The sequence below is a fragment of the Castor canadensis genome, chromosome 14 (genome assembly GCF_047511655.1).
Source record: "Castor canadensis chromosome 14, mCasCan1.hap1v2, whole genome shotgun sequence".
NCBI lineage: Eukaryota > Metazoa > Chordata > Mammalia > Rodentia > Castoridae > Castor > Castor canadensis.
In genome coordinates this window covers 106,922,993-106,948,142 of record NC_133399.1, presented here as the reverse complement: position 1 = coordinate 106,948,142, position 25,150 = coordinate 106,922,993, and the positions used below count along the sequence as shown (strand labels likewise).

The 25,150-nt window shown below is 45.5% G+C and overlaps 2 protein-coding genes across 15 annotated transcripts in view; one reads left to right on the top strand and one right to left on the bottom strand.

Annotated features, from left to right (window-relative positions):
• Positions 1–16,210, top strand: part of Ints9 (integrator complex subunit 9) — a 100,531-nt gene extending 84,321 nt beyond the window's left edge. For 4 of the 6 annotated variants that reach the window (XM_074055253.1, XM_074055257.1, XM_020157955.2 and 1 more), the window contains 5 exons: positions 5,117–5,241; positions 7,107–7,274; positions 12,213–12,311; positions 13,327–13,464; positions 15,500–16,210. In XM_074055253.1, coding sequence (XP_073911354.1) covers positions 5,117–5,241; positions 7,107–7,274; positions 12,213–12,311; positions 13,327–13,464; positions 15,500–15,676 — 707 coding nt within the window. In that variant the 3' untranslated portion in view covers positions 15,677–16,210. The other 2 variants (XM_074055254.1, XM_074055256.1) reach the window with 2 other exon arrangements.
• A 5,880-nt stretch (positions 16,211–22,090) lies between these two features.
• The window catches only part of Extl3 (exostosin like glycosyltransferase 3), a 126,259-nt gene continuing 123,199 nt past the window's right edge, over positions 22,091–25,150 (bottom strand). For all 9 annotated transcript variants that reach the window (XM_074055246.1, XM_074055247.1, XM_074055249.1 and 6 more), the window contains one exon: positions 22,091–24,930. In XM_074055246.1, coding sequence (XP_073911347.1) covers positions 24,721–24,930 — 210 coding nt within the window. In that variant the 3' untranslated portion in view covers positions 22,091–24,720. The remainder of the gene's footprint in view (positions 24,931–25,150) is intronic.

Here is a 25,150-nt window from a genome sequence, read left to right as displayed (position 1 = left end):
ATCTGTTTTCTTCATTTCCCTCTGGTTCCTGTACTAATTTTTTGCTGTGGGGAAACTGGTTTTCCTGTTTTTCTGTCTTCCCGTCATTGTCGTTGGTGTTGTTACTGTCCCTGTACTGTGTGCAATTATTTTCTTGCTTGTAATAATAACAATGGTAATATTTAGAATGGAAGGGTGAGCTGAGCTGGAAAGCAAGATGTTAAAGAAAGGGGAAAACAAATACACAGACAAGAGGTAGAAAGCAGAACAAGGTTTCAGACAAGAAAGCTTCAAAGGAGAGATCACCCACAGAGTGGGAGAAAATATTTGCCAATTATACATCAGACAAAGGACTGATAACCAGAATATACAGGGAACTTAAAAAACTAAATTCTCCCAAAACTAATGAACCAATAAAGAAATGGGCATGTGAACTAAACAGAACTTTCTCAAAAGAAGAAATTCAAATGGCCAGAAAACACATGAAAAAATGCTCACCATCTCTAGCAATAAAGGAAATGAAAATTAAAACCACACTAAGATTCCACCTCACCCCTGTTAGAATAGCCATCATCAGCAACACCACCAACAACAGGTGTTGGCGAGGATGCGGGGAAAAAGGAACCCTCTTACACTGTTGGTGGGAATGTAGACTAGTACAACCACTCTGGAAAAAAATTTGGAGGCTACTTAAAAAGCTGGACATCGATCTACCATTTGATCCAGCAATACCACTCTTGGGGATATACTCAAAAGACTGTTACTCCAGAGGCACCTGCACATACATCCATGTTTATTGCAGCACTATTCACAATAGCCAAGTTATGGAAACAGCCAAGATGCCCCAGCACTGACGAATGGATTAAGAAAATGTGGTATCTATACCCAATGCAATTTTATGCAGCCATGAAGAAGAACGAAATGTTATCATTTGCTGGTAAATGGATGGAATTGGAGAACATCATTCTGAGTGAGGTTAGCCTGGCTCAAAAGACCAAAAATCGTATGTTCTCCCTCATATGTGGACATTAGATCAAGGGCAAACACAACAATGGGATTGGACTATGAGCACATGATAAAAGCGAGAGCACACAAGGGAGGGGTGAGGATAGGTAAGACACCTAAAAAACTAGCTAGCATTGTTGCCCTTAACGCAGAGAAACTAAAGCAGATACCTTAAAGCAACTGAGGCCAATAGGAAAAGGGGAACAGGTACTAGAGAAAAGGTTAGATCAAAAAGAATTAACCTAGAAGGTAACACCCATGCACAGGAAATCAATGTGAGTCAATGCCCTGTATAGCTATCCTTATCTCAACCAGCAAAACCCCTTGTTCCTTCCTATTATTACTTATACTCTCTCTACAACAAAATTAGAGATAAGGGCAAAATAGTTTCTGCTGGGTATTGGGGGGGGAGCGGGAGGGGGCGGAGTGGGTGGTAAGGGAGGGGGTGCGGGCAGGGGGGAGAAATGAACCAAGCCTTGTATGCACATATGAATAATAAAAGAAAAATGAAAAAAAAAAGAAAGCTTCAAAGGTATAAACAGGGAGCATTAGTGTACTAATCGATAGTAAGCTGAACAGATATTAGAGGGACAGAGATAGGATTGAAAATAAAAAATAAAAAAAAAGATAGGAATAAAAATAAAAAATAAGTAAATGAAAGAACTATCTATATATAAAGATGAATTAAAATAAAATGGAAAATAGAAAATTAAAAAAAAAAAAAAAACCAAAAATCTCCAAGTTCAAATGCAATGAAGTGTCAGTCTTAATAATTTTGGTGTCCGTCTCAGTCTCGAATCCTGGAGTTGGTGCCTCAGATGTTGTTCTGTAGTTGTCTCATCAAAGGAGATGCATAAAGTAGAACAAAACTACACACACACACACACACACACACACACACACACACACACAAAAACCCCACCAAGTGTCCCAAGTTCAAATGCAATACAGTTTCAGTAAGTTTTTCGGCTTGCAGGTGTAATTCGGTTGTTCTCTCATCAAAGGTAGTGAGAAAAAGGAAAAAAAAAGCGTCTGGAGACTGTTCTGAGAGTGGTATCTGCAACTGTGGCTTGCCTGCCTGCTGCTCTCAGCCTGTAGCTGGTGGCGTTATTTATGCAGATCTCTGGGGTGAACTTAGCACTCATCTGGCCCGGCAGGCTTTGTTTGTTCAGAGTTCTCCTGTGCGGGAGCCTCTGCTACAGGCTTTCCCCTTTCCAAGCACTGGGAAAGGTGACACTGCCCCGCGTTGTCAGGCCTGCGTGTTTATTTACAGTTCACGTGGGAAGTGGGTCTTCCCCCCCTCTCCTGTGCAGTTTTCCTCCCACCGCCACTCTCACAAGCTTTCCTGCTCCTGCTTACTGGGCGGTGCTGCTGCTCCTGCCAGCCGCCATGTTTGTTTACAGCTCACGTGGGAAGTGGGTCTTCCCTCCTCTCCTGTGGAGTTTTCCTCCCTCCGCCACTCTCACAAGCGTCCCACTCCTGTTTGCTGGGCACACACCCCTGCTCCCGCCAGAGGCTCTCCGGCCCGCCCGGCCTGTTTATTTACAGTCCCGGGAAGGATTCCCTTCCCCCAATCTTCAGTGCTCAGGGCACCCCACCCTCTTTCCAGCGTGTCTTAACTGTTCTTATTGCTTATTACTCAGTTTCTCTTTTTTCCCCGGGTGGAGGTCAGTCTGTCCAGGGGGCTATGCTGCTCTGACCCAGGCTTGTCTGTGGGAGTACCTTGGTACTTTGATGCTCACCTGGTCCGCGTCTTCCCGAGGCATCTGGGCGCCGGCCACTGGCAGCCCGGGGGCCCTCCTCGTTTCTCCGTTTAACGTGAAGTGGAGATTCTCTGCGCCGGCTGGAGGTGTGGAGGAGTCAAAGTTATGCCTTTTCTCGGTGATTATGCCTGCAAAGTGTGTCTCCAGCGTCTCTCCAAGATTTCACTATAGGAGGCTCGCTTTCTGCTTCCTCCCTCTAGCCGCCATCTTGGAATCCGCCTAATTAATTTATTTTAAAACGGTTTTTGAAGTTGAGTCAAAAACCATTGGGTTGGAGACACTTTAACTATTTATTTTGCTCAGCCTCAGTTTGTAAGGAATATCTGTGGCACCAGAGGCTACCAGTGACATGGCTGTAGTCAAACACAGTTGAGTTTCTTGCCTCATTGCAGGGAGGGGAGACACACACTGTGGGTATAAATAAGCATGATAGAAAGTTGATAGGATCTGGGCTGGGGTTCAGTGGTTTGGGATGGTTCTTAAACATTTGTCTTGCTCTGGGTACTATCAGGACCCAGTCCAAGAATTCTACGATTTGGGGCATCCTAGTGAATCTTACCTAAAGGCAAGAAGCATAGAGCCAGCATAGGATAATGCTTGTGCTGTTGTTCAGACAGCATTGTGTTTTTTTGTGTTGAGGCACAATTTTAAAGGGGTCTTGTTTTACCTGGATTCATCATGGTTACTGAGTAGCCTTGTCTATGAAGCTGTGTATGTCTAACAGATGCTGTGGCCCGGCGTAGGTGTCAGGCCAGTTCCTAAAGACACCATAGCTCAACAGAGAGTATCAGGGCAGCTTCCACCCACTGGGGACTGCTTTCTGTTTCTTAGACCATCTTTGTGCTAAAGTAAGAGGAAATTGGGCCACAAGACATTGATACCTAGAACTAGGCCACTGTGTAGTGAAACTAAGGTGGTCTCTCCTCTCTTGATGTCTTGTAACTGATGTGACAGAGTTTACAGAGGCACAGCAAGAAGTGTTGGCTTCAGTACAAATTTTCCTTTAGCCAGCTAAGAAAAAAATCAAAGGCTATGTGATCACTTGTGACAACTGTAGGTAATGCATTTACATTTAAATTGGTTTGTTGGGCTTCTAGTTCACCTGTATTATTTCTGATGTCTTGTAGTGAAAGAGGGAAGTTTGGGCCACTGTTTTTGCTTATATTGCGAGTACTGTACACTTGAAAGAGAGTCAGTATTCCCTCCTGAACTGCCTGTGCTTGCCTCATTTGGGAGGTTCTGGGTATTCTTAGGGAAGCATAATCCACTGGAGATGGGAATTTAAATACTTGGAAGTTCTGTCTGTTTTCCTGAAGACACTAGAGGAGTTAGTGTGCCGTAAGCCCATGGTATCTGAGAACAGTATCCTCACTGGGCACAGACTGTGCTGGGAATTAGTGTCACTTACCCATTCAGGAGTGAACCAGTTCTCTTGGCTCTGGGCAGGTAACTTGAGTGATATGCCATCCCTGCCAAGCAAGCCGCACTGGCCCTCCAGAGAAAAACTGAGCGCATAGCAAGGATTGCCCCAAGTCTTTAGGTCTGGCTTCTTGGTAGGACGATGACAGTCTCAGCAGAAACATTTGTTGCTTAGGGTCCATTCTTTTATTTCCTGGGTGCCTTCTCTGTCAGGTAGGTGGCCAATTTGTCACCTGGATGTTAACTTGGAACACCTGATGTGATTTATGTCTGTACCAGACCTTTCCCTGTGAAGTCACTTTTTTTTCTCTTTGCATTTACTCAGTATCTTACGGGGAACACTTAGAGTGTGTGTACACACACATGTGTATGTATATATCTGTATATAGAGAAATGTATATATGACTACTTAAGCGTAATGAGTTATATGAGACTAGAATGTACTAGTTATGTGCACTACTTGCAACTAGCTATACATGTAACTATACATACATGCATACTTGCACATACACATATACTTATAGACACACACAGAAGATGTGTGCTATAACCTATCCATATGTTTACCCTATTCCTCAAATTTCACATTTATTGATTCTTGTATAAATAAATTATTACCGTGATGTACCTTAAAGAAGAACTTCTTTTGCATTTATTAGTTGGTGTTTTATTGTAAAGAAGAGCTTCCTCATCTCTCTCCTTTACCTTTTCATCTGCTCACTTTACATCATCTCCCTCTCCATGGTGAAAACTTTGAGCCCACACCCATGCCTCCAATTTTCAGTTCACCCCCACCCCAGGGTTCATCTCAGCCTCTTCCTTTTCTTACCAGGCTGCCTCCTCCTCCCATAGCCACACTGTACTTGCTTGCTCACTGTTCCAAACACCACCCTGCTTGGCAGCTTCTCAATGGCCTGCACGTTAAAATTCCCTGTCTGCCCTTTCCTTAGAACCGGATTTCTCATACTTGGAAGCACTGGCTCCCTACCAGCCCTTGGCCATGAAGTGCATATACTGCCCCATTGATACGCGCCTGAATTTCATCCAGGTGTCAAAACTGCTTAAAGAAGTGCAGGTAAGGAAGGAAACTGCCAGCGTTTTCACGCGGTCATGTTACTTCAGTGTAGTTTGCAGATGGGCAAGTGGCGGGATACCTGCCTACATGTATGTCCCAGTCCTCTTCAGTTCTCAGACATGTGCAGAATGCTGTGACATGGACTTTTGCCCTTCAGACTTAAAGTGATGGCCTTTATACCCTGAATTCTTTCCCCTCTAAAGCCAGCAAAAGGAGAAGGGAGAGAAAGCATATGCAGTCAGTCACTTTTGAAGACCAGTTGTGTCAACTTAAAAGCAGCTCATTGCTGCAAGCACAAAAAAAGGTCATTCTAGAAACCTACTCACTAAGCTGAAAGAATGTTTAATTGGAACATGTACTGAGCCCAGGTTACACACGTGGGCTAGTACCCACAGTGTTGTTTTGGTTTGGGTTATATTGTTTTGCTTTGCATTTTCTGCCCTGGAGAATGGAAAGAAGTAGTAGGGTAAAACAGTAGATTAAAGAACGAATCTCTGCAGAGAATGCGGAGGAGGCATGGAAACAGTGACAGCACTGGGCCTGTAAGTTTTGGCACTTGGGAGTGGAGAGGTGATTAAAGTTGCAAGGAAGACAGTTTAGCCCGGGGCAAAGCAATAGTTCTGAGATGCCATTCCCTCAGCATCTTCACGAGCTCGAATGAGGACTAGTGCCCTGGCACTCCTTCTGGCCTCTTCACCTGGTCATTTAGCGAGGTGTCATTAGCTCCCTTCATTTCCTGGCCTAGGTCAGAAGTTCTCTGTCTTTCTCTGCCATCAGGATGAAAGGCCCATTTACAAAATGCTAAATAGGAAGCTGATAATCTCAGAGTAAGTTCTGGTGGTCACCAACTTGCTGCTACAAGGAAAGAATATGGGTTTCTCTAGGCCTGATGAGAGAGAGAGCCCAACGTTGGGCCTACGTGGTGTGATTTGATGCCCCCTCCGTGCTCATCAGCATGCTGGAAGAAATAATTAAGAGTCTGTTATTTTTCATTACTAAGTAACTTCAAATCCCAGTCCCTAAATCAGGTGTGTGCTCTTTACACCCTTCTGTCATATGCTCACATTTGCCCTCTGGTCTCCTGTTTTGGAGAGTAAACCTAAGAGAACCCCTCAGGCTATGATGGAAGAGTCAGGAGACTTTGAGTTAGAGATGTAAGATACTAGCCAGGTCAGGAAGAACAACAGGCAGTGTTCTTCAGTTCCGCCTGTTAGAAATCCTTGTTCTTCAAGGAGTTTCTGACTTGGTTCAAACTCTTAAGAACAGGGACAATACGGTGACCCCATGGATTGCTATCAGTAGTTTTCAGTTGGGTGGTATTTGTCCAAAATAAACACTGGTTTACTAATTTTTTTCTCAACAAAGCTGAGAAAAAGTTTCTCAAAAAAAGTTCCATCTCTGATTCATTATCATAAACAGTTTAGTCAGTGCCCAGTGCCTACTGCTTAATACCAGTTTCAGAAACTGCAAACCGAGTCTGCCAGGGGCTTGTTATAGGAAGACTGTGTCTCTGAAGTGACTTGGAGGGAGTAGCTCATGGATGTCACTGTGGAAGTTACTTAAATACAGTGAAAAAAATAAAACAAATACAAACCAGGACAATTAAATCCTTCTGTCACCAGCACAGTTTGCAGCTCAGAGGGTTTCCCCAAAATGTTCATTCTGCTTTTCCTGCACGGTGCACATCTCTCCTCTCACCACTTAGTTGGGCTTGAGAGGATGAGAATTCCATATGGTCTGAGCGTGGCGGGCCTGGGCAACCAGGAAGCTAGAATGAGGATAAGGAAAAGGCCTGCGTGGGATGTTCTGCTTGAGGCCTCTTCTGCTTTTCTGCCTTCTCCCTTGACCGTCTCATCGCTCCTCAGCCCCTGCACGTGGTCTGTCCTGAGCAGTACACCCAGCCGCCCCCGGCCCAGTCACACAGGATGGACCTCATGATTGAGTGCCAGCCTCCAGCCATGTCCTATCGGCGGGCCGAGGTCCTCGCCCTTCCCTTCAAACGACGCTATGAGAAGATTGAAATCATGCCTGAGGTAAGCTTTTCTCTTTCTCATGGTTACACGTGGGGTTTCCACTGGAGTATATTGAAGAAAATGGTGACTTTCTTTTGAGTTTGTGTCAAATATGAACAAAACATAAACCCTTTAGCAAGTAACTGGAAGGGAGGTGGGACTTTTAGGACCCTGGGTTTTCAAGTCTACTCCTTATGTTATCATTCAGCAGTGTGACCCAGTCATGGCTCAGCGCCTTGGAGGATGGAGATGCTGGTGCTGCCCTGTCCTTAACTGCCTTCCAGCAGTGGGTTTTTTTCATCCTTCCTGGACCTCACATAAGAGCACGGGACAATTTTCATTGCATTCATAGAGAGATGGAGGAGATAAGAGTAACTGACAACGAAGGAATGTAAACTTATTGTTTGCATAAACTTTGGCATAATTTAAAGGTTTTGGTCCATCAGAGTCTAAGTATTTTAAGTATTTGTGAAAAATCTTACCTTCTGTTTCAACAGGGAAGAAGTAAAAGCATATTGTGTGTGTGGAACAGTTGAGGTGGGTGGTGCTTAGGTGACTCATCAGGGGAAGAGAGCAAGAAGATCAGCCCTCCTGAGGTGACAGGGTAGCAAGAGCAGGAGGCTGTGCTGGCTTCCTTTGCTCTAAGACACCTTGAACATGTTTTTAACAGACAGTAAAAAGAAATAGAACATAGCATTAAAACCAGTGTGCCCCAAATTCTTTCTTGGGTTTTAAGGTTCAGAGAACCTTGGGTTTTAAGGTTCTAGCTTGTGAATGGGGGATGTAAGCTCCTGAATGCTGCTCTTTCTGTTACCCTGAGAAGGCCGGTACAGACCCACTTTCCGGTTCATTGATTCCTTTCCAGAAGTGACCAGAATAGTTTTCTTAATTGAGAACAATAGACAAAGAAGATCCAAGCCAATTTTAATCATTAATTCAGATAAAATTGATTCAGTGACACAAAACTAAGAAGCTTTTTAAAAATGCAGGCAATTCTGTTTTTTATTAAGGCATATGTATGTAGATTATCATCACATTTTTAGCCATTCCTGTGTCACTGTGGTTCCTTGGGAGGGTCCTTCCCAGTACAGTGTTGTGAGCAGCCGAGTGTCAGCAGCTGGGGCCAGCAGTCGGTAAGGAAGATTGAAGGACAAGGCCTGCTGGCCTACTAGCAGAGCCCACTGTCAACCCTCTGCAGAGCCCACAGCTCATTCTGCATGTCCTTGGAGGAGGATTTGACTGTTGAAAATAATTTTTTCAAGTTATTTGTAGTTAAGTCTGGTGATCAAGATGCAGTGATCAAGCGAGGTAATTCTGGCTCAACACAAACTAATTTGAAAGCAGTGATACTGATCTCCTAGTAAGTCTTAGAAATTGGTTATGAAGACTGTTTTAATCAGGGAAGTCAAAAACGTGCTAAGCAATCAACTACAAAAATAAGTATGTACAACTTCTCAAGCTGCTTCTGAAAGCCCTGGATGTCTGTGGTCTAATAATTCCCTCAAAAGAAAAATAAAATTCTAGTTGAAGCTTGTGAATTCAGCATTACGAACTCTTGTCTTGGCTTAAGCACCTTTCAATCGATTGGCTGGGCAGTTTCTCTTTGATTATACTCATTCCTAAAGGAAGTGGCAAGTTCTTCCCCAGCTGTCTAGGTGACTGGTCAGTCCTCCCTCTGCTCTTTGGCAAGAGATTACTACTCTTAGATTTTTGTGTATTGCTTGTCTGTTCATTGTTTTGTGGAGTTATGCCTCATATGCTACCTTTTCTCACCTAGTTATAAGTAAATTATGTTATTAAAGTTATTTCAGAAGCTTCAATTTTAATGGCTGCATAATGGTCTAGCATAAATATAATTTACTAAACTGCTTATTGGTAGAAATTTATTATTTCTGTTTTTTCTACATTATAAATAGTACTTTCAGAAATGTCCTTATATGTAAACCTTTCTCCATACATATATTCCCATAGGAATTTTTTTCTCATAGGAATTTTTCAAAGCTCATGGATCATGTTTACAGCTCCAGGTTGCATTTTGCCAGCTGTTCTGAAGAAAGAGCACAGCATTTACACTCCCCCGAGAGAGTGGGAGACAGTGCTCTTTTCTGCCTCCATGCTACCATCAAGTCTCTGCTGGTTATATAAGTACACTTTGATTTCTCATTCTAAACTGTATTGCTTTGATTATTTATCAATGGGAAAACTGTCTCAACCCAACTTGCTGCAGGATTTCTTTTGCCTTTAAAATGGGCATTATGACAAAGAAACTTCTTAGTCACATTTAAAGTCAAACCTTTCATTTATGCATGGGCAGCCACCTTCGAGAAAATTGAGAATCCTCATGTTTCTTGAGCTAATGGTTAATCTTAAAAGGCTAATTCAGAAAAAAGTGACTCTTCCTGGACGGAGCTCCAGTAGTCCATGGCCCCATCTTGATGAGGACAGCTGACATAAAGCCAGCCAGAGCTCACAGGCTTCACCTCTGAAAGTCATTGAGCACTCCTGTCCTCCCTCCATATGATGTGACATGGAGCATTTGTAGCCTGGGAGCTGGAGGAGGCCTCGGGTTCCTTACATTTAATTCTCCACTCTTCAGTGGAAGACACAAACTCTGCTTGGTTGATGCTGGTGCTCCTCTTTGCCACAGATTTGTGTGAACTCCTGGTAACTTACTTAGCAGGAAAAAATGCACATTTTGCTGCAGCTTAAATTCACTTGCTCCTCATTTGCTCAGTAAGGAATGAGAACAGCTGGTCACCATCCCCTGGTGGGTCTTAGGTGTCCTGACACAGAGACAACCCCAAATGAAAGCCTTTTCTCCAAAGCTCATCCTGCCTGAAGTGCTGCTGCACTCATGGGTTTTCTTTTTACATTCTCCCCTGTGCCCCTGGACAAGCCTCTTTCTTCAGTTAGAGAGATGGAGGAAGGGGCTTCTAAAAGGACCTTGGACACAAAGAAAAAAGGGAACGCATAACTCTTAAGGGTCAGAAAAAGTGGCCAAGAACATGTAGTGGGGGACTGAGGCTCTGACTGTGGTGCCTTAGAGTTTACCCTACAGTGCCCTTGAGTAACGGAGGAGGGGACAGGGACATGGGAGGAGTGGGTCCCCAGCTACAAGTGAACCTCTGTCCACATCCCCAACACTCATGTTCTAGACCTGCCTTTCAGATATCTTTTTTGAAAAGTGGCTTCCCCTTGGAGAAAAGAAACAGTTCAGAAAACAGCGTACTGTAGACGAGTGGAAACGACCTTAGATTAATGGCAGCTGCTGATGGCAACCCCTTCCCTTTCTCCTCCACAGCGGCCAGGCCCTGGACGGAAGCAGCTGCACTATTTCTAGGTTCCACTTGTAGGAAGATAGAGGTTGTCCTGGTTCTTAAAGTACAGTGTAAAACAGAATCAAAAGTCTCATTTAAACTCCTGCCTGGCTGCTTTTTGTTTGCTACTACTATGGGATGTTTGTCCCTCTAATGAAGAAGTATCCTTGGCTTCTTTGTAAGTCTCCCTTCCTGGTTGCTGCAAGAGCAGAGTGGGTGCCTGAGCCGCCAGTCCTCACTGGAAAGCCTGCTTCTTGGGGAGGGCGAGTGGTGCCCTTTCCCGCAAGCAGTGCTGCGCTGCATGAGCTGCCCACTAATGACGCATACTCTGTGAATAGCCCACCTTGAACCTTCTGGGAAATAGCTCACAGCCGCCCAGGGAGTCTCTCACCTGCTTGGCTTCCATAATGCCATCCTCAGACCTCCCAAACCTGCCTGGCCTGTGTAGGGAATGATCGCTTGTAGGGAGGAATGCATGTTTATGGCTGGGCTGAGGTGAAGGACAGGACCTGGTGTTGACAGGAGGATGTCGCATACCTGTCCCTGTGGGCAGGAGTGCCTCACTTTCCCAGGTATGCTTTCTTACTTCATGGAACAGCCTCATGGGCTGTTTGCTGATCTGTTTAACTACCATAAGCTGCTTCCTCTGCTCGCTGATACTGAACTGTGTTTACAGAAGGGCATCCTGCAGAGTTTTGGGTTTAAATGACAGTGGCTTGGCTGGGTAGAGGTTTGTGTGTCTGTGAAGATGACACTTAGGCGCCTGAGGTTTGAACTCACTGCAGTGTCTGTGTACAGGAGAAAGGGGCCAGTCTCGTTGGGGTTATAGGGAAAGAGACAGCATCTTGGTAAGAGCTGTGTGTCTTGCCGTTGGGAAGTCCTTGGATTTCCAGGAATTAGCTCACTTCACTCACAAGCTGCTGTCTCTATCCTCCTTCCAGGATACTAGTCATCTGGAGAGGGCAGGAGGGGGAGTCCAAGGCCAGAATAAACGGAAACATTGCACTTGGTGTGTGTTTTCATAACCTTGTAGGTCTCAGAGGCTCTGAGAGTGATGGCCTGAGGTCAAGGCACCAGATGTCATGCACCTGGTAGGTGGTATGGAGTAACTAAGAAAAGGAAGATAGGGAAGGGTCGGCACACTGAGGTCCAGCACACAGTGACATGCAGCTGCCTGGATGATCCTTGCTGTGGTGTTCAGGAGCCACTGTGCAAAGCCCCCTGAAGATGCCACTGCCTCCACCCCCTTTACCCTCTGTCTTCACTTCCCTCCTCCTTCATTGGAATTGACAGATTTATATGCATGATTAATGTGGTTTTTTGTTTAAAACTTTTTAAATAATATCTTTACCTTCTTAAAGTTATTTGTTCATTTTAGACTACAATGGTATAAGTAAAAGTCAAAAGAGAAAAATGGAGTCACTAGAGGCTCAGCCTCCCTTGCGGATGACAGTAACTTTCCTGCCAGGCTGCTGCAAGCCTGGTGCTGTGGTGCACTGAGCCTCAGGTTCACCATACACCCTGGGGCTCTTCACAGTAGGATGAAGCCAAAACCCTATGGCCTCATTGCTCTTGATGCTCAACACCATCTCCTCCGGTCCCGTCAGAGGGAGCCCTCCTGAAACCCTGCATTTGTTTTCAGCTTGCAGACTCCCTGGTGCCCATGGAGATCAAGCCTGGCATCTCCTTGGCAACTGTCTCAGCTGTGCTGCACACTAAAGATAACAAGCACGTGCTTCAGGTACCATGGGTGGGTGGATGCTGGGCAGGAACCCAAGAGAGGCCCCTCCCCTCAGGAAGGTGCTGGCAGCCCATCCAACTCCCCCAGCACCACTTCGCAGCCAGCAGGAGTTGGAGACCCGGCCACTCGGTGCAAATTTGAAACAAAGCAGGCAGTTCATATGAATTCTTTGCCACCATTTTCTCTGTCCACACCTCAGAAAGATGAAAGAGACACTGGTGTTACTGGAGATGAGGCCACACATCATCCTAAGTGGTGGCCACAGTTCCAGAAGTAAGAGCATCACTCCAAGTGTCCCTGAGCACTGTAGGGCAAGGTGACTGTGGGAGACCTGGGAAGCAGTAGATACAGCCCTGCTCAGGAGGCCTGGAAATACAAACACCATGGTAAAACCATGAGGGCCTGAGGCCTGACGCATGGGTGAGCAGCACTTGTCCCTTTAGAAGAATTTCTTTCCAACTGGGACTGCGTGCCCCTGGATAGCTGCCACTTAAAGGTTAGGCACTAGTCCAGATCCTTCATCTGCATTCTTATGGATACTCCTCACAAAACTCCCTTAATATTCTCATTTTATAGGCAACTTCTTGGATCTTCAGTTTCCTAACAGGTTCCACAGCCAGAAGGTCACACAGCTAGGATTTGGCCAAGTCAGATTCTCCAGTGTGCCACTGCTGTGCCTGTGACTGCCAGCAGTCTAGTAAGAGGAATTTGCTCAGCAAATACTGAATTAAATTGAAAAATTTAAAAATGAATCTAGATAAAAGTCAGAGATCTTAGCCAAATAAAGTGTTGCTCCCATGCAAATGGTTTTGCATTAGCTTGCTTGCACTGCCACCATGGAGCCCCAGGTGACTGTAATCCCAAACTCAAGTACCACCTGGGTGTTTCACAGTGCTCTGGCTCCAGACCATCTGGGGTCCCATGGCCTCTGTATCAGGGAAGAGACTCCCACAGGACCTGATGGGGATGAGTCAGAGGAAGCACTCAGAGACAGCCTGCTTTCCTTCTGTCCCAGCCCCCTCCCAGGCCCACCCAGCCCACCAGCAGTAAGAAGAGGAAGCGAGTGAGTGAGGACTTGCCTGACTGCAAAGTGCTGAAGCCTCTGTTGAGCGGCTCCATCCCTGTGGAGCAGTTTGTGCAGACCCTGGAGAAGGTGAGTGCAGGGCTCACACTGGCCGTTGCTCATAGTCATCCCTGGCCCCAAAGAACATGTTGTGGCTTTTCACTGAGGCCCCACCGTCCAAGCTGCTGTCAATAGTGTCTGCTTGGTCCAAGGTTGTGCCAGGGAACAGAACCAGCGAAAGATACAAAGAGAGGAGCAAAGAGAATGCCTTCCCTTCCCAGCTGCCCCCAGTTGCTTCTCGCCACCAGCCCTGCCTTGCTGATCAGCACTAGGTAGGAGAGCATCTCTTCAAACCCACTTCCTGCGGGGACTAGGCTGAAGAAAACTCTCTCCAAAACACAGATACGGCAGAAGGATAGGGCTGGCAAGGCCAGGATAAAGGCGAATCCTTCCCCACTGCAGCCACACTCTTCCACAGGATGACCACTGGCAGCCCAAAGGCCACGTTGAGTGTCAAAGTTGAAGGGGGTTCAGTGTCGCTAAGTCCCTGGGAATTTGGAAAAAAAGTCATGACTCTCAAACAGAGCCTTTTCCAAGAGGCTAATATAGATGAGGAAGTAAAAAGGTGACAGGCTTGTCGTCTTATGTGTCCCACATTTGTTTTCGTGGTTCACAAGCCTTTGGTGGGGGATTAGGGTTTTTTTTCCTTCTTTTAAATTTTATTTACCTGCCTATAGTGCTATGCCTACTGGGAAACACAGTCCCTAAAAGTCAGTAAAGTGAACCCATATTTGACAGGAGGGGCAGTCAACTAGGAAACACATTGGTCCTACCCTTCTGTCTCAGCAGCCATCCCTCCCCTTAGCTCTAATGGCTGCTTCAAGAAGGGATTTCTTGACTTAAAAAAAATCCAACCTTAAAGGGGTTAGTAATTTTGGCTTTAGTCACAGGACTTTGGTGATCAGGATTACAGAGTCCACGATAGGAAGAGGAGTGATTGGTTAAAGATGATAAATACTGTTCATGCTTCTTGTGAGGAAAGTTGACCCTTTTGTCCACCTGAAGTATTTCAACTGCTGACTTCTTTCAAGTCTTAGAAGTTAAGCTTCCTCTCTGTTAGGCCTGGTTTCCCCATTTGTCTTCCAGTTTTCCCAAAGCAGCTCTTCTTAACCTTCCACATGTCCTGTAGATAATTAAAGTGGCCCTTTCTCCCTCGTGACCTTACTGGGCTCGTAGTCCCTATCTGTGGGACCTCACATTTTATTTATTGTCAGCACTGGGGCTTGAACTTAGGGTCTCACATTTGCTAGGCAAGTGCTCTACCGCTTCAGCCCAGCCCTGGGCCTCTCATTTTAACCACTTGAAAATGGCTTGCTTTCCCAGAATGACCTTACCTCATTCATTATTCTGCCTGGCTTATTCAGAAATCAGATGCTGAATATTCCGCACACCTCACTGCATGTCTTTTAAAAAACCAGAGAAATATCCGCACTTGTCCAGAAGTCCACAGGTGCTCTCTAACCAAGAGTAGGCAGTGCTCTTTATCTTTGTTGAGCCCCATCCAGACCAGTCGGTCTTCTTTCCATTTTTTTTTATAGTTATTTTATTCATATGTGCATACAATGTTTGGGTCATTTCTCCCTCCTTCCCCCCTCCTCCACTTCTTTTTCAACTGTGCCTGACTTGGAAGTAGCTTCTGCAGTTAGCACTAGAGATTGCTGGTGATGTTGCTCTACTACTTTATTGTCTTCCCCCTTGAGGGGGATTTGCCAACACCACCACCCCTCTCCCGCCTCAGGTAAGGTGAGTGGCAACCTGCCGCTACCTGTGGGTTACTCTTGAACACAGATGTCAGGGTGTCATGTCACTCACAAAAGCCTGAGTAGGGTACAGAAACCCTGTCGTGTTTTCATGAGATTTTGCATGTTTGGGGAATCTTGTAAACTGTAGCTGGGTTCTGTTGCTGTAGTAGGCCCTGCATCTAAAGAATTGTATTAAAGAAAGTCAAAAATGTCAGTTCCTAGAATGTTCAGTCAAACCTACGAAGTGTCAGTTTAGATCCTGCAGTTTGAAAATCCCACCCTTCCTTTTCAGTCAGCCATTCTCTTTTTTTCTCTTGGAGCAGCACGGCTTCAGTGATATTAAGGTGGAAGACACAGCCAAGGGCCATATAGTCCTGCTCCAGGAAGCTGAGACGCTCATCCAGATTGAGGAAGATTCAACCCATATCATTTGTGACAATGACGAGGTGCTGAGGGTGCGACTGCGGGACCTTGTCCTCAGATTCTTGCAAAAGTTCTGATCGGGACAGCTGAGCCATTTCCAGGCCCTGCAATCCCACACACAGCCTTCATCCTGGCTCCCAGCAGGGCCGAATGAGGAAAAGACCTGAAAGGCTGTGGCTCTCTCTGCTGCCCTCTGGCTTCCGTAACGAAGTTTGCAGCGGTGCCTCTGGAGGGGAATGGCCAGAATCTGCTAGCGTGACTTCCTCACAGTTTCAGCCAAGAACTGTCCCTTTAAACTATAGAGTCATTTTCTTCTCAGCTCTGGTGCTGCATCACTGAGAGGTGACCCAGCATGAAATAAGCCCTTTCCAAGAGGCTTATGGTGGACAGGAAGTAAAAAGATGACAGGCCTGTTGTCTTATATGGCTGTGTTCTCATGGCTCACAGGCCGTGGGCAGGGGAATTGGCTGTTGATCTTAACTTATTTACCTGCCTACAACCTGCACCTGTTAGGAAACACAATCCCCCAAAATTAGTAAAGTGAACCCGTCTATTTGTATTTTATACTGTGGCCCATTTCGTTAAATAAAATTAATTTCTATAGAAATATCCATGCTGTGTTGAACAATATAAACAGTGATTTAACATCTTTAAAAAATAGAAAAATCTACAGAATATAAACTTAGAAAACTAACTCCACAACAGATTTTAGTTTCATGTGTACATTAAAATCATGTAACCCAGCATTACTTATTTTAAAATACAGCTATATTTCTTAAATTGTGTGAAAAGATACTTAACTTTAAGCTCAATCTGCATGATAAATACTGACACAGAGAACACCAGCCTTGACCTTCTGGGGAGACCCCTAGCAAGGACAGGCATGCATGGCATGATGATGATGAGGTAAGGACAGACCACACGGAGGCAGGTGGTCCCGTGAGATTATGTCACCTTGCAACATTGTAGTCTTCTTTGTGTTAAGTATACTTTATAATCATGACAAAATTGCTTAATATATTTCTCAGAGCATGTGACTGTAACTCAGGCTCCACTGCCTGTCACTGCCTTTCCCACAGATCTTCAGGTGTTCACAGACCCATGAGGAATGCTGAGGTTTTAAAGAAAAGTAACCTGTCTCCAAAGATTACGGCATTTAAAATAATGCTGGCTCTGAATTGTATAAATACATTTTCTAGATGTTATGTAATCTAAGATAGCATGAGGTGTAGCTCACAAACCAACTTCAAACATGTCACTTGGAGGCATGGCGGGTGAAAGCCTTAGACTGGATGACAGTTGGTGGTATGTCCAGCTGAGCCTGCTCATCACATGACTACTTGGACTGATTCAAAGTCCCTCAGCAGTCAGTCTTTCAACTCAGCTAATAGTTGAACATCGAAGAGGGACTTAGTGACCTGGGAACTACAGAAAATGCTGTCAGCTGGGCACCGGTGGCTCATATATAATCCTAGGTACTCGGAGGCAGAAATCAGGAGGACACACACACACACACACACAAAAAAAAATGGCAGTGGTAGAGCACCTGCCTAGCAAACTGAGTTCAAACCCCAGTACCACCAAAATTTTTTTAAAAGTAATAACTGCTCTAGTTTTGCGAAGAGTTGATTATCAGTTCTCTTGGAATGGTTGTATCACTGCAAATGAATTCATTAGAGGAAGAAAAAAAATTCATTTTTTCCATTTGCAGCTTGGCCAAACTTGGGCACAGAGATGCTTAAACAGACTTCTGTTTCTAAAGCTATAGGCCATCCACTCAAGAGGCCTTGGGTGCTACAGAGTAAGCTGTGGGAGCCCAGCATAGGGACAGATAGATAGGCATGAGGGCATGAGGAGAGATCAGTGTCCTATACTATGAAAATTTAGTTTGGTTCCTAGGAGGAGAAATGTAAATGTGCGTCAGTGTAAGTATCCTTTCTAATGAAACTTCTTTCAGAACAGAGTTGAATTTCAAATTTTAAAAACATCTTCAAAAATGTAAAACCACTATAAGCTCAAAAGAATCCCAAATGGTTTATTTTACTTAAGTGTCCTAGCAGTTCTGTGTCCAGAAATACCTTGAGATTTGTCCAAAGTGTGACTTCTGTTGAAAGATTTGATCAGAGAGCCCAAGGCAGTGATCCTTTGAGGGATGGTTACTAAGATATGAGTACAAACAAGTTGGCAAATGCCTCACAGACAGAATAATTTAAAAATTAGGCAACTTTTAATAAGGTCTTCACTACCTACTCAGTGGCAGAAAGCAGGAGAGAAAACATCTAAAACTGGCCTTCCCAAGCACTGGGAGAGAACAGCCCTAGCTGTACCTAAGGTTCGGGTGTTTGAAAACCAAACTAGTTGGTTAGAAGACCCAAAAGAAATGGAGGACGCAGCCTGTGAGTGCTGGAATCCTACAGACCGCGCTCTGCCCCAGGAAATGCAGCTCCTGGGTATTGACACCTTGGAAAGGAGTCTGGTGTGGAAAGAATCTCTGCTTAAGCCCAGTGAAATAGGAATGGTGAAATGGATATGGAGAAAATCTGAAAAAGAGCAGAGGGAGCTAGTTCTGTTATTCATTTAACTCTTTTAAAGTTCTAACAGCAAGGTCACTGTGCTTAGATACCCAGCACTTCAGGTGCCTGCAGAAGCAGGTAGAGCCCACTGTGAACAGAACAGTGGAGCCACCAGCTCACCTCCGACTCAGCCTGCTACTGGGAACCGGTCTTCCTTCCCTCTGCAGCGAAACTCACTGTGCCTCATGCTGTGCAGGACACTGATAATCTCTCTGGATTCTGAGCACTACTGATTTGTGAATTACTCTTTGCTGGAGTAACCTACTGACTTAGTTTGAGATGTGTCTTGCCTAAGTGTGAAAACTCACAGCAAAATGCTTTTAGTGGAAAGCATGAATATCTTCATTACTTGGAGTAGACACAAGTCTCACAAAAAGCAATAAAAGAAAAAAGTTACAATAAATTGTATCACCAAAAATCATCAAAACTAAAAATATTTGCTCATCAGAAAATACCATAAAGATGGATAGGCAAACCACAAATTGGGAAAAATGTTTTTCTTCACAACATATATCTGACAGTGGACTAGTATGTAAAGTTTTTCTGAAACTCAGAGACATAATATATCCATATGATGAAATATTCATTGATAAAACAAATGAGGTATTAGACCATGAAGAGACATGCAGGAATTACATGTATATTACAAAGTGAAAGTTACTCTGAAAAGCATATTATATTATTTCAACTACATGACATTTTGGAAAAGGGGAAAGGACAGTGGCCGCCAGGGGTTGGAGGATGGAGGGATGGAGGGAGAGGCATGGGAGGGGGGTCAGGGCAGTGAAAACTATGAATCACGTCATACATTTGTCAGCACCCATAGAATGTAGAACAGAATGAACCCTAGTGGAAACTATGCTCTTGAATTAACAAGGTGTACTCCTGTGTCAAGAGTGGCACATGTTACAAAGAATGCCAATCCCCTGGTCTCAATGCCAATTCACAAATCAGGAGAGCAGGGTTTTGAGGAAAAGGAAATACGGTTTATCAATCATCTGATAAAGAAGACAGGGAGAGTCAACCTCTCAAAACTCTTGTCACCCCACTTCTGAGAAAAAGTTCACTTTTTAAAGGGGAGTTCAGGGGCTCAGCTTAACTATAACAAAATGCATATCCCAGAATGGCTGCTGGCCTTGGTTCTCCAGGTGTCTGGAGTCACGTCTCCAAAGCTGTATGTCTTGGCTGACAGGTTTACTCCCCTGGTGGTCAGAGAAATAAGAGGTAGAAGTTGGTTTAGTTGAAGAGTAAAGGGAGTTAACCTTGAACTCTGCAGCATGTAGATGAGGGGGGAAATGTCACTTTGATTAACAAGCAGCATAAACTGGCCAGCATGCAACCTGGCTATGCCAAACGTTTTTCCCTTTTGCAGTCCTGGTTACATTTTCCCCACTGTCAATTTATTCCTTGCATTTCTATAGAAAAGAAGCATCACCACCTAACTGCTTCCTGTCTCAATTCCTGGGCCCAAAGAAGGCATCAGTGTCCCTCTGCAAAAGTGGCTTTTAAGGTCCTGTTACACAAGGATCTTACTAATACAAGGTGTTGATGGGAGACAGCAGGGGGCAGGGGAACTCTGCCTTCCACTCAGTGTTTTCTGTAAACCTAAAGCTGCTCAAAAAATGTATGGAAAATGTAAAAAAACATTAAGCAGAAAAAGACAACCCAATTTTTTTTAATGGGCAAGACTTTACACAGTAATGTCACATACATGGTGTAATCATGTGAAAAAGTGCTTAATGTTATTAAGTCACCAAGGAAGTACAAACAGAACCCATAAGATACCATTTTCACTCACCTGATGGCTAAAATCCAAAAGGCTGACAGCACCACAGGTGGGTGACGACATGGAACTGGAACACCCACAATTATTTCTGGAAGTACAAAGTGGAACAATCACTTTGGAAAAAGATCTGGCAGTTTCTTATAAAATTAACCATGTAAAAATCTACCATATCACCCAACAATTTCACTTATAGCCATTTACCCAAGACAAAAAAAAAAAAAAAAGACATACATGAGTGTTCACAGCAGCTTCATTCGTAATAGCCCCAAACTGGCAACAGCCCAGGTGCCTATCAATACCTTGGACAAATTATATTAGGTTCACAAGGGAATACCACTCAGCAATTAAAAGTAACAAATTACTAAAACATGCAACACCGAATGGGTCACGGAAACATTGTGCTAAGTTTAAAGAAGCCTTACACAAAAAGCAAAAGTGACAATTTATATGAAATTCCAGGATAGGGAAAAGTACTCAAAGTGGAAAACTCAGAGCATTGTTTGTGTGAGGGGGTGGATGAGGTGGGGATTGACTAAAAAATGTCATGAGGGACCTTTCTGGGTTGATAGTAATGTTCTTTACCTTGAGAGGATACAGAGGTATACACACTGGTCAGAACGCGAGAGAATGCACACTTAACATTATGTATTGCGTACCAAGTGTGAGGCTTGGAGTTCAATCCACAGCAGCATTACAAAAGTAATTCTGCATTTCAGTGTGTAAATTTTTCATTATAAAACAGGGAAGGAATGTAGCTAAGTGGTAGAATACTTGTCTAGCATGTGCAACACCCTGGGTTTAATTCCCAGTACTGCAAAAAAACAAAACCATCAAAACAAATACTGAGCTCGATTAGTCAGTGTACTTAGAACATATAGCCGCACCTGCAGTTGGACAAAAGGATGGATGGGAATGGATAAATGGCTGAGGGACAGACAGCTATCCAGATAGGAATAGGGCACATACAAGTTTATTGTAGAAAGTGTTTCGACTTTGGTATATGTTTTATAAGAAAACACTGGGACGAAGAGCCTGAACAGAATTTAAAGAGTTCTGAGTGTGAACACAGCAGCCATACCACATGGCCACTTTCATAAACACAGACAAATGCAAAAAGCAAAACACTGCTTAGTTAAACCAGGTCAGAAAACAGAACATAAAACAGCAAGCCAAACCTGCCCTGGACAGGCTGTGACCCTACTTTAATCACTGTGCCTTCGGTTGTAGGCTCATACTCACTGTACTTGTCAAGAACTGAGTAATACTGTAAGATCTGCAGCAGGCATGGGAGGCTCCCTTTAACCTTGCGGGTGACCCAGGATTTCAGCACATTACTCCAGGGCCCTAACCCTAACTGCAGGCAGCACTGTCCTGAACTTCACAGTCCCACCAATAGCTCAAAGAAGTTGTTTTCTCCCTCTCAGGTGCTCTGGGGCCCAGGCAGGTGGTGACAGAGATGCACTGTGCAAAGGGCGAGCTCAGCAGGCCAGCTCCAGCCTCACCCGTGCATGGGTCACATGGCTGCTGCATGCCAGCCTGCTTTTCCTTAACCCCACTACCGGGAGGGACACTGACGGCCAGTGCACCTTGGGCTCCACTCCCAGCCTTCTCCCAGCTGCCATCCTCACCCTCTCCACAGGCCAGCCATCCCACAGACCAGCAGCTCTAGGGCCGTGGACCCCAAAAGTCCAGTCTCTGCCCGCGTGGAAGCACTGCCCACAGGTGCTTGTAGCAACTCCTTTCTGACAGCCATCTGCAGGAGGTCTTCTCCTCCCTCCTGCAGGCTCACAGCTCCCTCCAGCACCCTACAGCACAAGACACTTTAAGATGCCATAGGAAAATGAAGTGTATGGGTGTGTGCCCGGTCCCACTAAATCAATGACACCTATGTGCCTCTCTGGTCAAAACGACTCATCCCAGAAATGGACACTGGCAAGGCTGCTGCCCGTGCATGACAGCAAGCACCCCTCGCTCAGCTCCCAGACTGCTCTGTGGCCTGTCAGATGGCCCAGTCTGACTCAGCAGTGCTCCCAGCTGGTCATGCACTAGTGGTCATGGAACCAGACACGCACCTTGTTTCAGGTCACTCTTCTGTTCCTGCTGAGGACAATCACAAAAGACATCCACGCTGCTTGAGTTAAAGTCTCCATTTATTTTGTTTTTGTTTTTTTACAAAAATCCAATGTAAGACCATTGTGCTCATGGTTGGAGAAGGGTGGAGAGGATGGGCATGGCATGGTATTGGAGCCCCTTCAGAGCAGCATCTCACCAGGAACTCCCGTGCCCAGGAAATCCTGAAAGGCACACCCATCCTCCCAGACGGGCCCATTGTCCACACCACACAAGCACGGCTCAGGGCAAAGGCTCAGTGTGGCCTGATGAGCACTGGGGAGGCTGTCACTGATGGTGGCCTTGCCCTCAAGGTAAAGCGCCAACTGGCTAACTGGAAAACAGGCTGCCCTGGGAGCTGGGACTAGGTATCGAGGAGTGACCTGTGGGCATCCGAGGAGCTACTTTCCCGCATCAGAAGGCCCTGTGGTGGGGAGGGGGTCCCATGGTGAGCAGAATGGAAAGCAGGGCTCCCTCTCCAGCCTTACAGAGTGGCAGCAATTCCCAGAGGCACCTAACCCAGCTCTGCTCTCACTACTGAAACCTTCAGGAACACAGTGTCCACAGAGGATGCTTTTCAGGTTCCTGTCAGGCCCAGAGAGTGCTATCCCTGTTGGAGGCTCTGACATCATAGCCATCCCACAGCACATGTCAGTGGCACTGATGAGTGACCAATGACCTACAGGGACCCACAGATCGGCCCCACTGAAGGGGCTCCTATCACACACTGCTCCTGTCTCATCAGGTCCAACTGTGTCTGTTTACAAGTTCCTCACATTAAAAGAAACAGGATAAAATAGCAGCCACATATATAGCTCAAAACACCACACTCTTTGGCTCCCCTGAGGGAAGAAGGCTACTTCTAAAAAAAAAAAGTCAAAAGTCAAGGAACAGACAGAAAATTAGGATACAGGGAGTCTGGACCCCTCTGCTGGGTTGCTCAGCATAACCAAATTTCCCAGGTAGTCTCAGCAGGAGTTAGGTGCCAGTAGGCACTAGGGAGACACAGGCCAAAGAGCGGCCTGGTCCTGCTTGCCAATGGGGAGAGTTCCTATGCACACCAGCCATACCATGCATGGGAGCTACATGAAAGAGCCAGGCTTCAAATGATACTTGAAGAGAACTCACTTGGTATAGGCAAGCCAGAAGTGAATGTACCCAAGAAACAGAAGCACAGGATGTCAAGGTCTAGGGAAGACAGAATGGCTTAAGGCATGTACGTGACCAGGACAGACCTGAGCTTTGTTCAGTTGCCGGAAGCCTATATTCCATTCCACTTCAAGAAAGTGGGGCTTGGAAAACAGAGAAGTCACGGGCAAAATCCCTGACAAACCACACTAACACCCTCCTCATTTCCCTATTGCCACCATGACCCAAGTTAGCCCAGGGAACAGAAATTTAAACAGTAGTGGGAAGTGGTAATGTGGGATGTGAATGCCATGGTTCTAGCACATACCAAACCTCAGGGAGTCTTACAGCCAACCTAGCATTAGGGGTCCAAAAACCACAGGTAACAGGACGGAGGCCCAGGGTGGGGGAAAGGTGAATTTCACCAAGGTATTATCCCAAGGCAGGCGCCTTGCTCTAAGATTTCCCGGCCTGCCGGGTAGGTCTCTCAAAGGGCACTCACTTTGTCCTACACCACAGAGAACTTCCCTGCCTGTGCACCTTCAGACTGCACCTGGAAATGAAGCCCACGTCCTCCTGCTGTCTCATCTGCAAGAGGACACTCAGGAAGCCTGGAGCCCAAAGTATAGCATGCTGTAATGAGAGGAGCCACAAAGAGCCACTGGGCAGTGCAGGCCTCATTCTTTGCTTGCTTACTCTCTCTCAAACAAGGAAGAGATGGCACAGCAGAGGTAAATCCTGTGACTGTCACTGCCTAATGAATCCTCAAAACCCACTGGAGTCAGCAGAAGGCCTCTCAGCTGCTCAGCACCAGTGCAGGTCCTTCCCAATCACCCCATGAAGAGAAGCTGAGTGACAAGCCACTGACTGGCAACAGAGAGGGCTGAGAGCAGACGGAGGGACCTGGTCTTGCCAGGGCCCCGTGAGAAGGCCAAGTCCATCCTTTCCTTGTTTCTACACTCACTGAAGATAACACAAGGCTTAAATCCATCTCCACCAAAATACAGAATGTAGGGAGCCTGGTGGGTCCCTCTCTTGGAGAGATAGGCAAAAATTTCAAATGCCCCCGCCAAATATATATATCTCTATGTATGTATATGTATGTGAGTGTGTGTGTATATACATGTATGTATACATACGCACACATATATAAATAAGCCTTGAATGGCAGATCTGAAACTTTCTTTTTAAATAATAATAATAGTTGTTATTGAGTTTAAAAACCACAAACCAGCTGTCCTGGGCTTAGGAACTTGTGAGTAACTCTCCAGAGTCATGGTCCTCAGTGTACACTATCAGTCAGTGCCCCGTGTGGAAGCACCAAGTCTTCTGACCGGGCACCAGGCTCAGTGTGGCCGACTTCAAGATAAAGGCAGCTATTTCCTTTCCACTCTTCCTGCTGCTTCTCCCAGCAGAGGGTCTGGGCCACCCACCCAGCAGACGTCCCCAAGGTCCTTTAATGCCTGGGAGCTTGGAAGCCATCACTGTCACTCTGCCTGTCCTCTCCCCAAAATTTGCAGTGCCCCTAGATGAACTTGAAACACTTGGTCTTGTCATGGGGCAGGCGGGTCTTGAAGAGCACAGAGTCCACCCTGAACTGAGTGTACAGGAGGGGCATGTAACCATACACCTTGACAAAAAAGTTGATGCATTTATGTCGCTCATGAAAGTGGGAGTCATCATGTGACAGGGCCTGAGGGCATCCTGGGCATCGGAAAGTCCACCGTGATGTCACCTGGGAACAGGGAAGAAAGAGTAGAGTGAGGACCACAGTGCTAAACCCAACAGAAAACTTGCAGCTTTACCAATTCGACACCACATCCACAGTGAAGCCACTGAGTCCCCAACAGCTACATTCAAAGAGTCAGGGGCTGTGGCACCAGCCCAGGGCTCCTTTCTATCACATGTGTATCTCAAACATTAGTAAGGGATTCTTTCCAAATGGCCTATGTTTA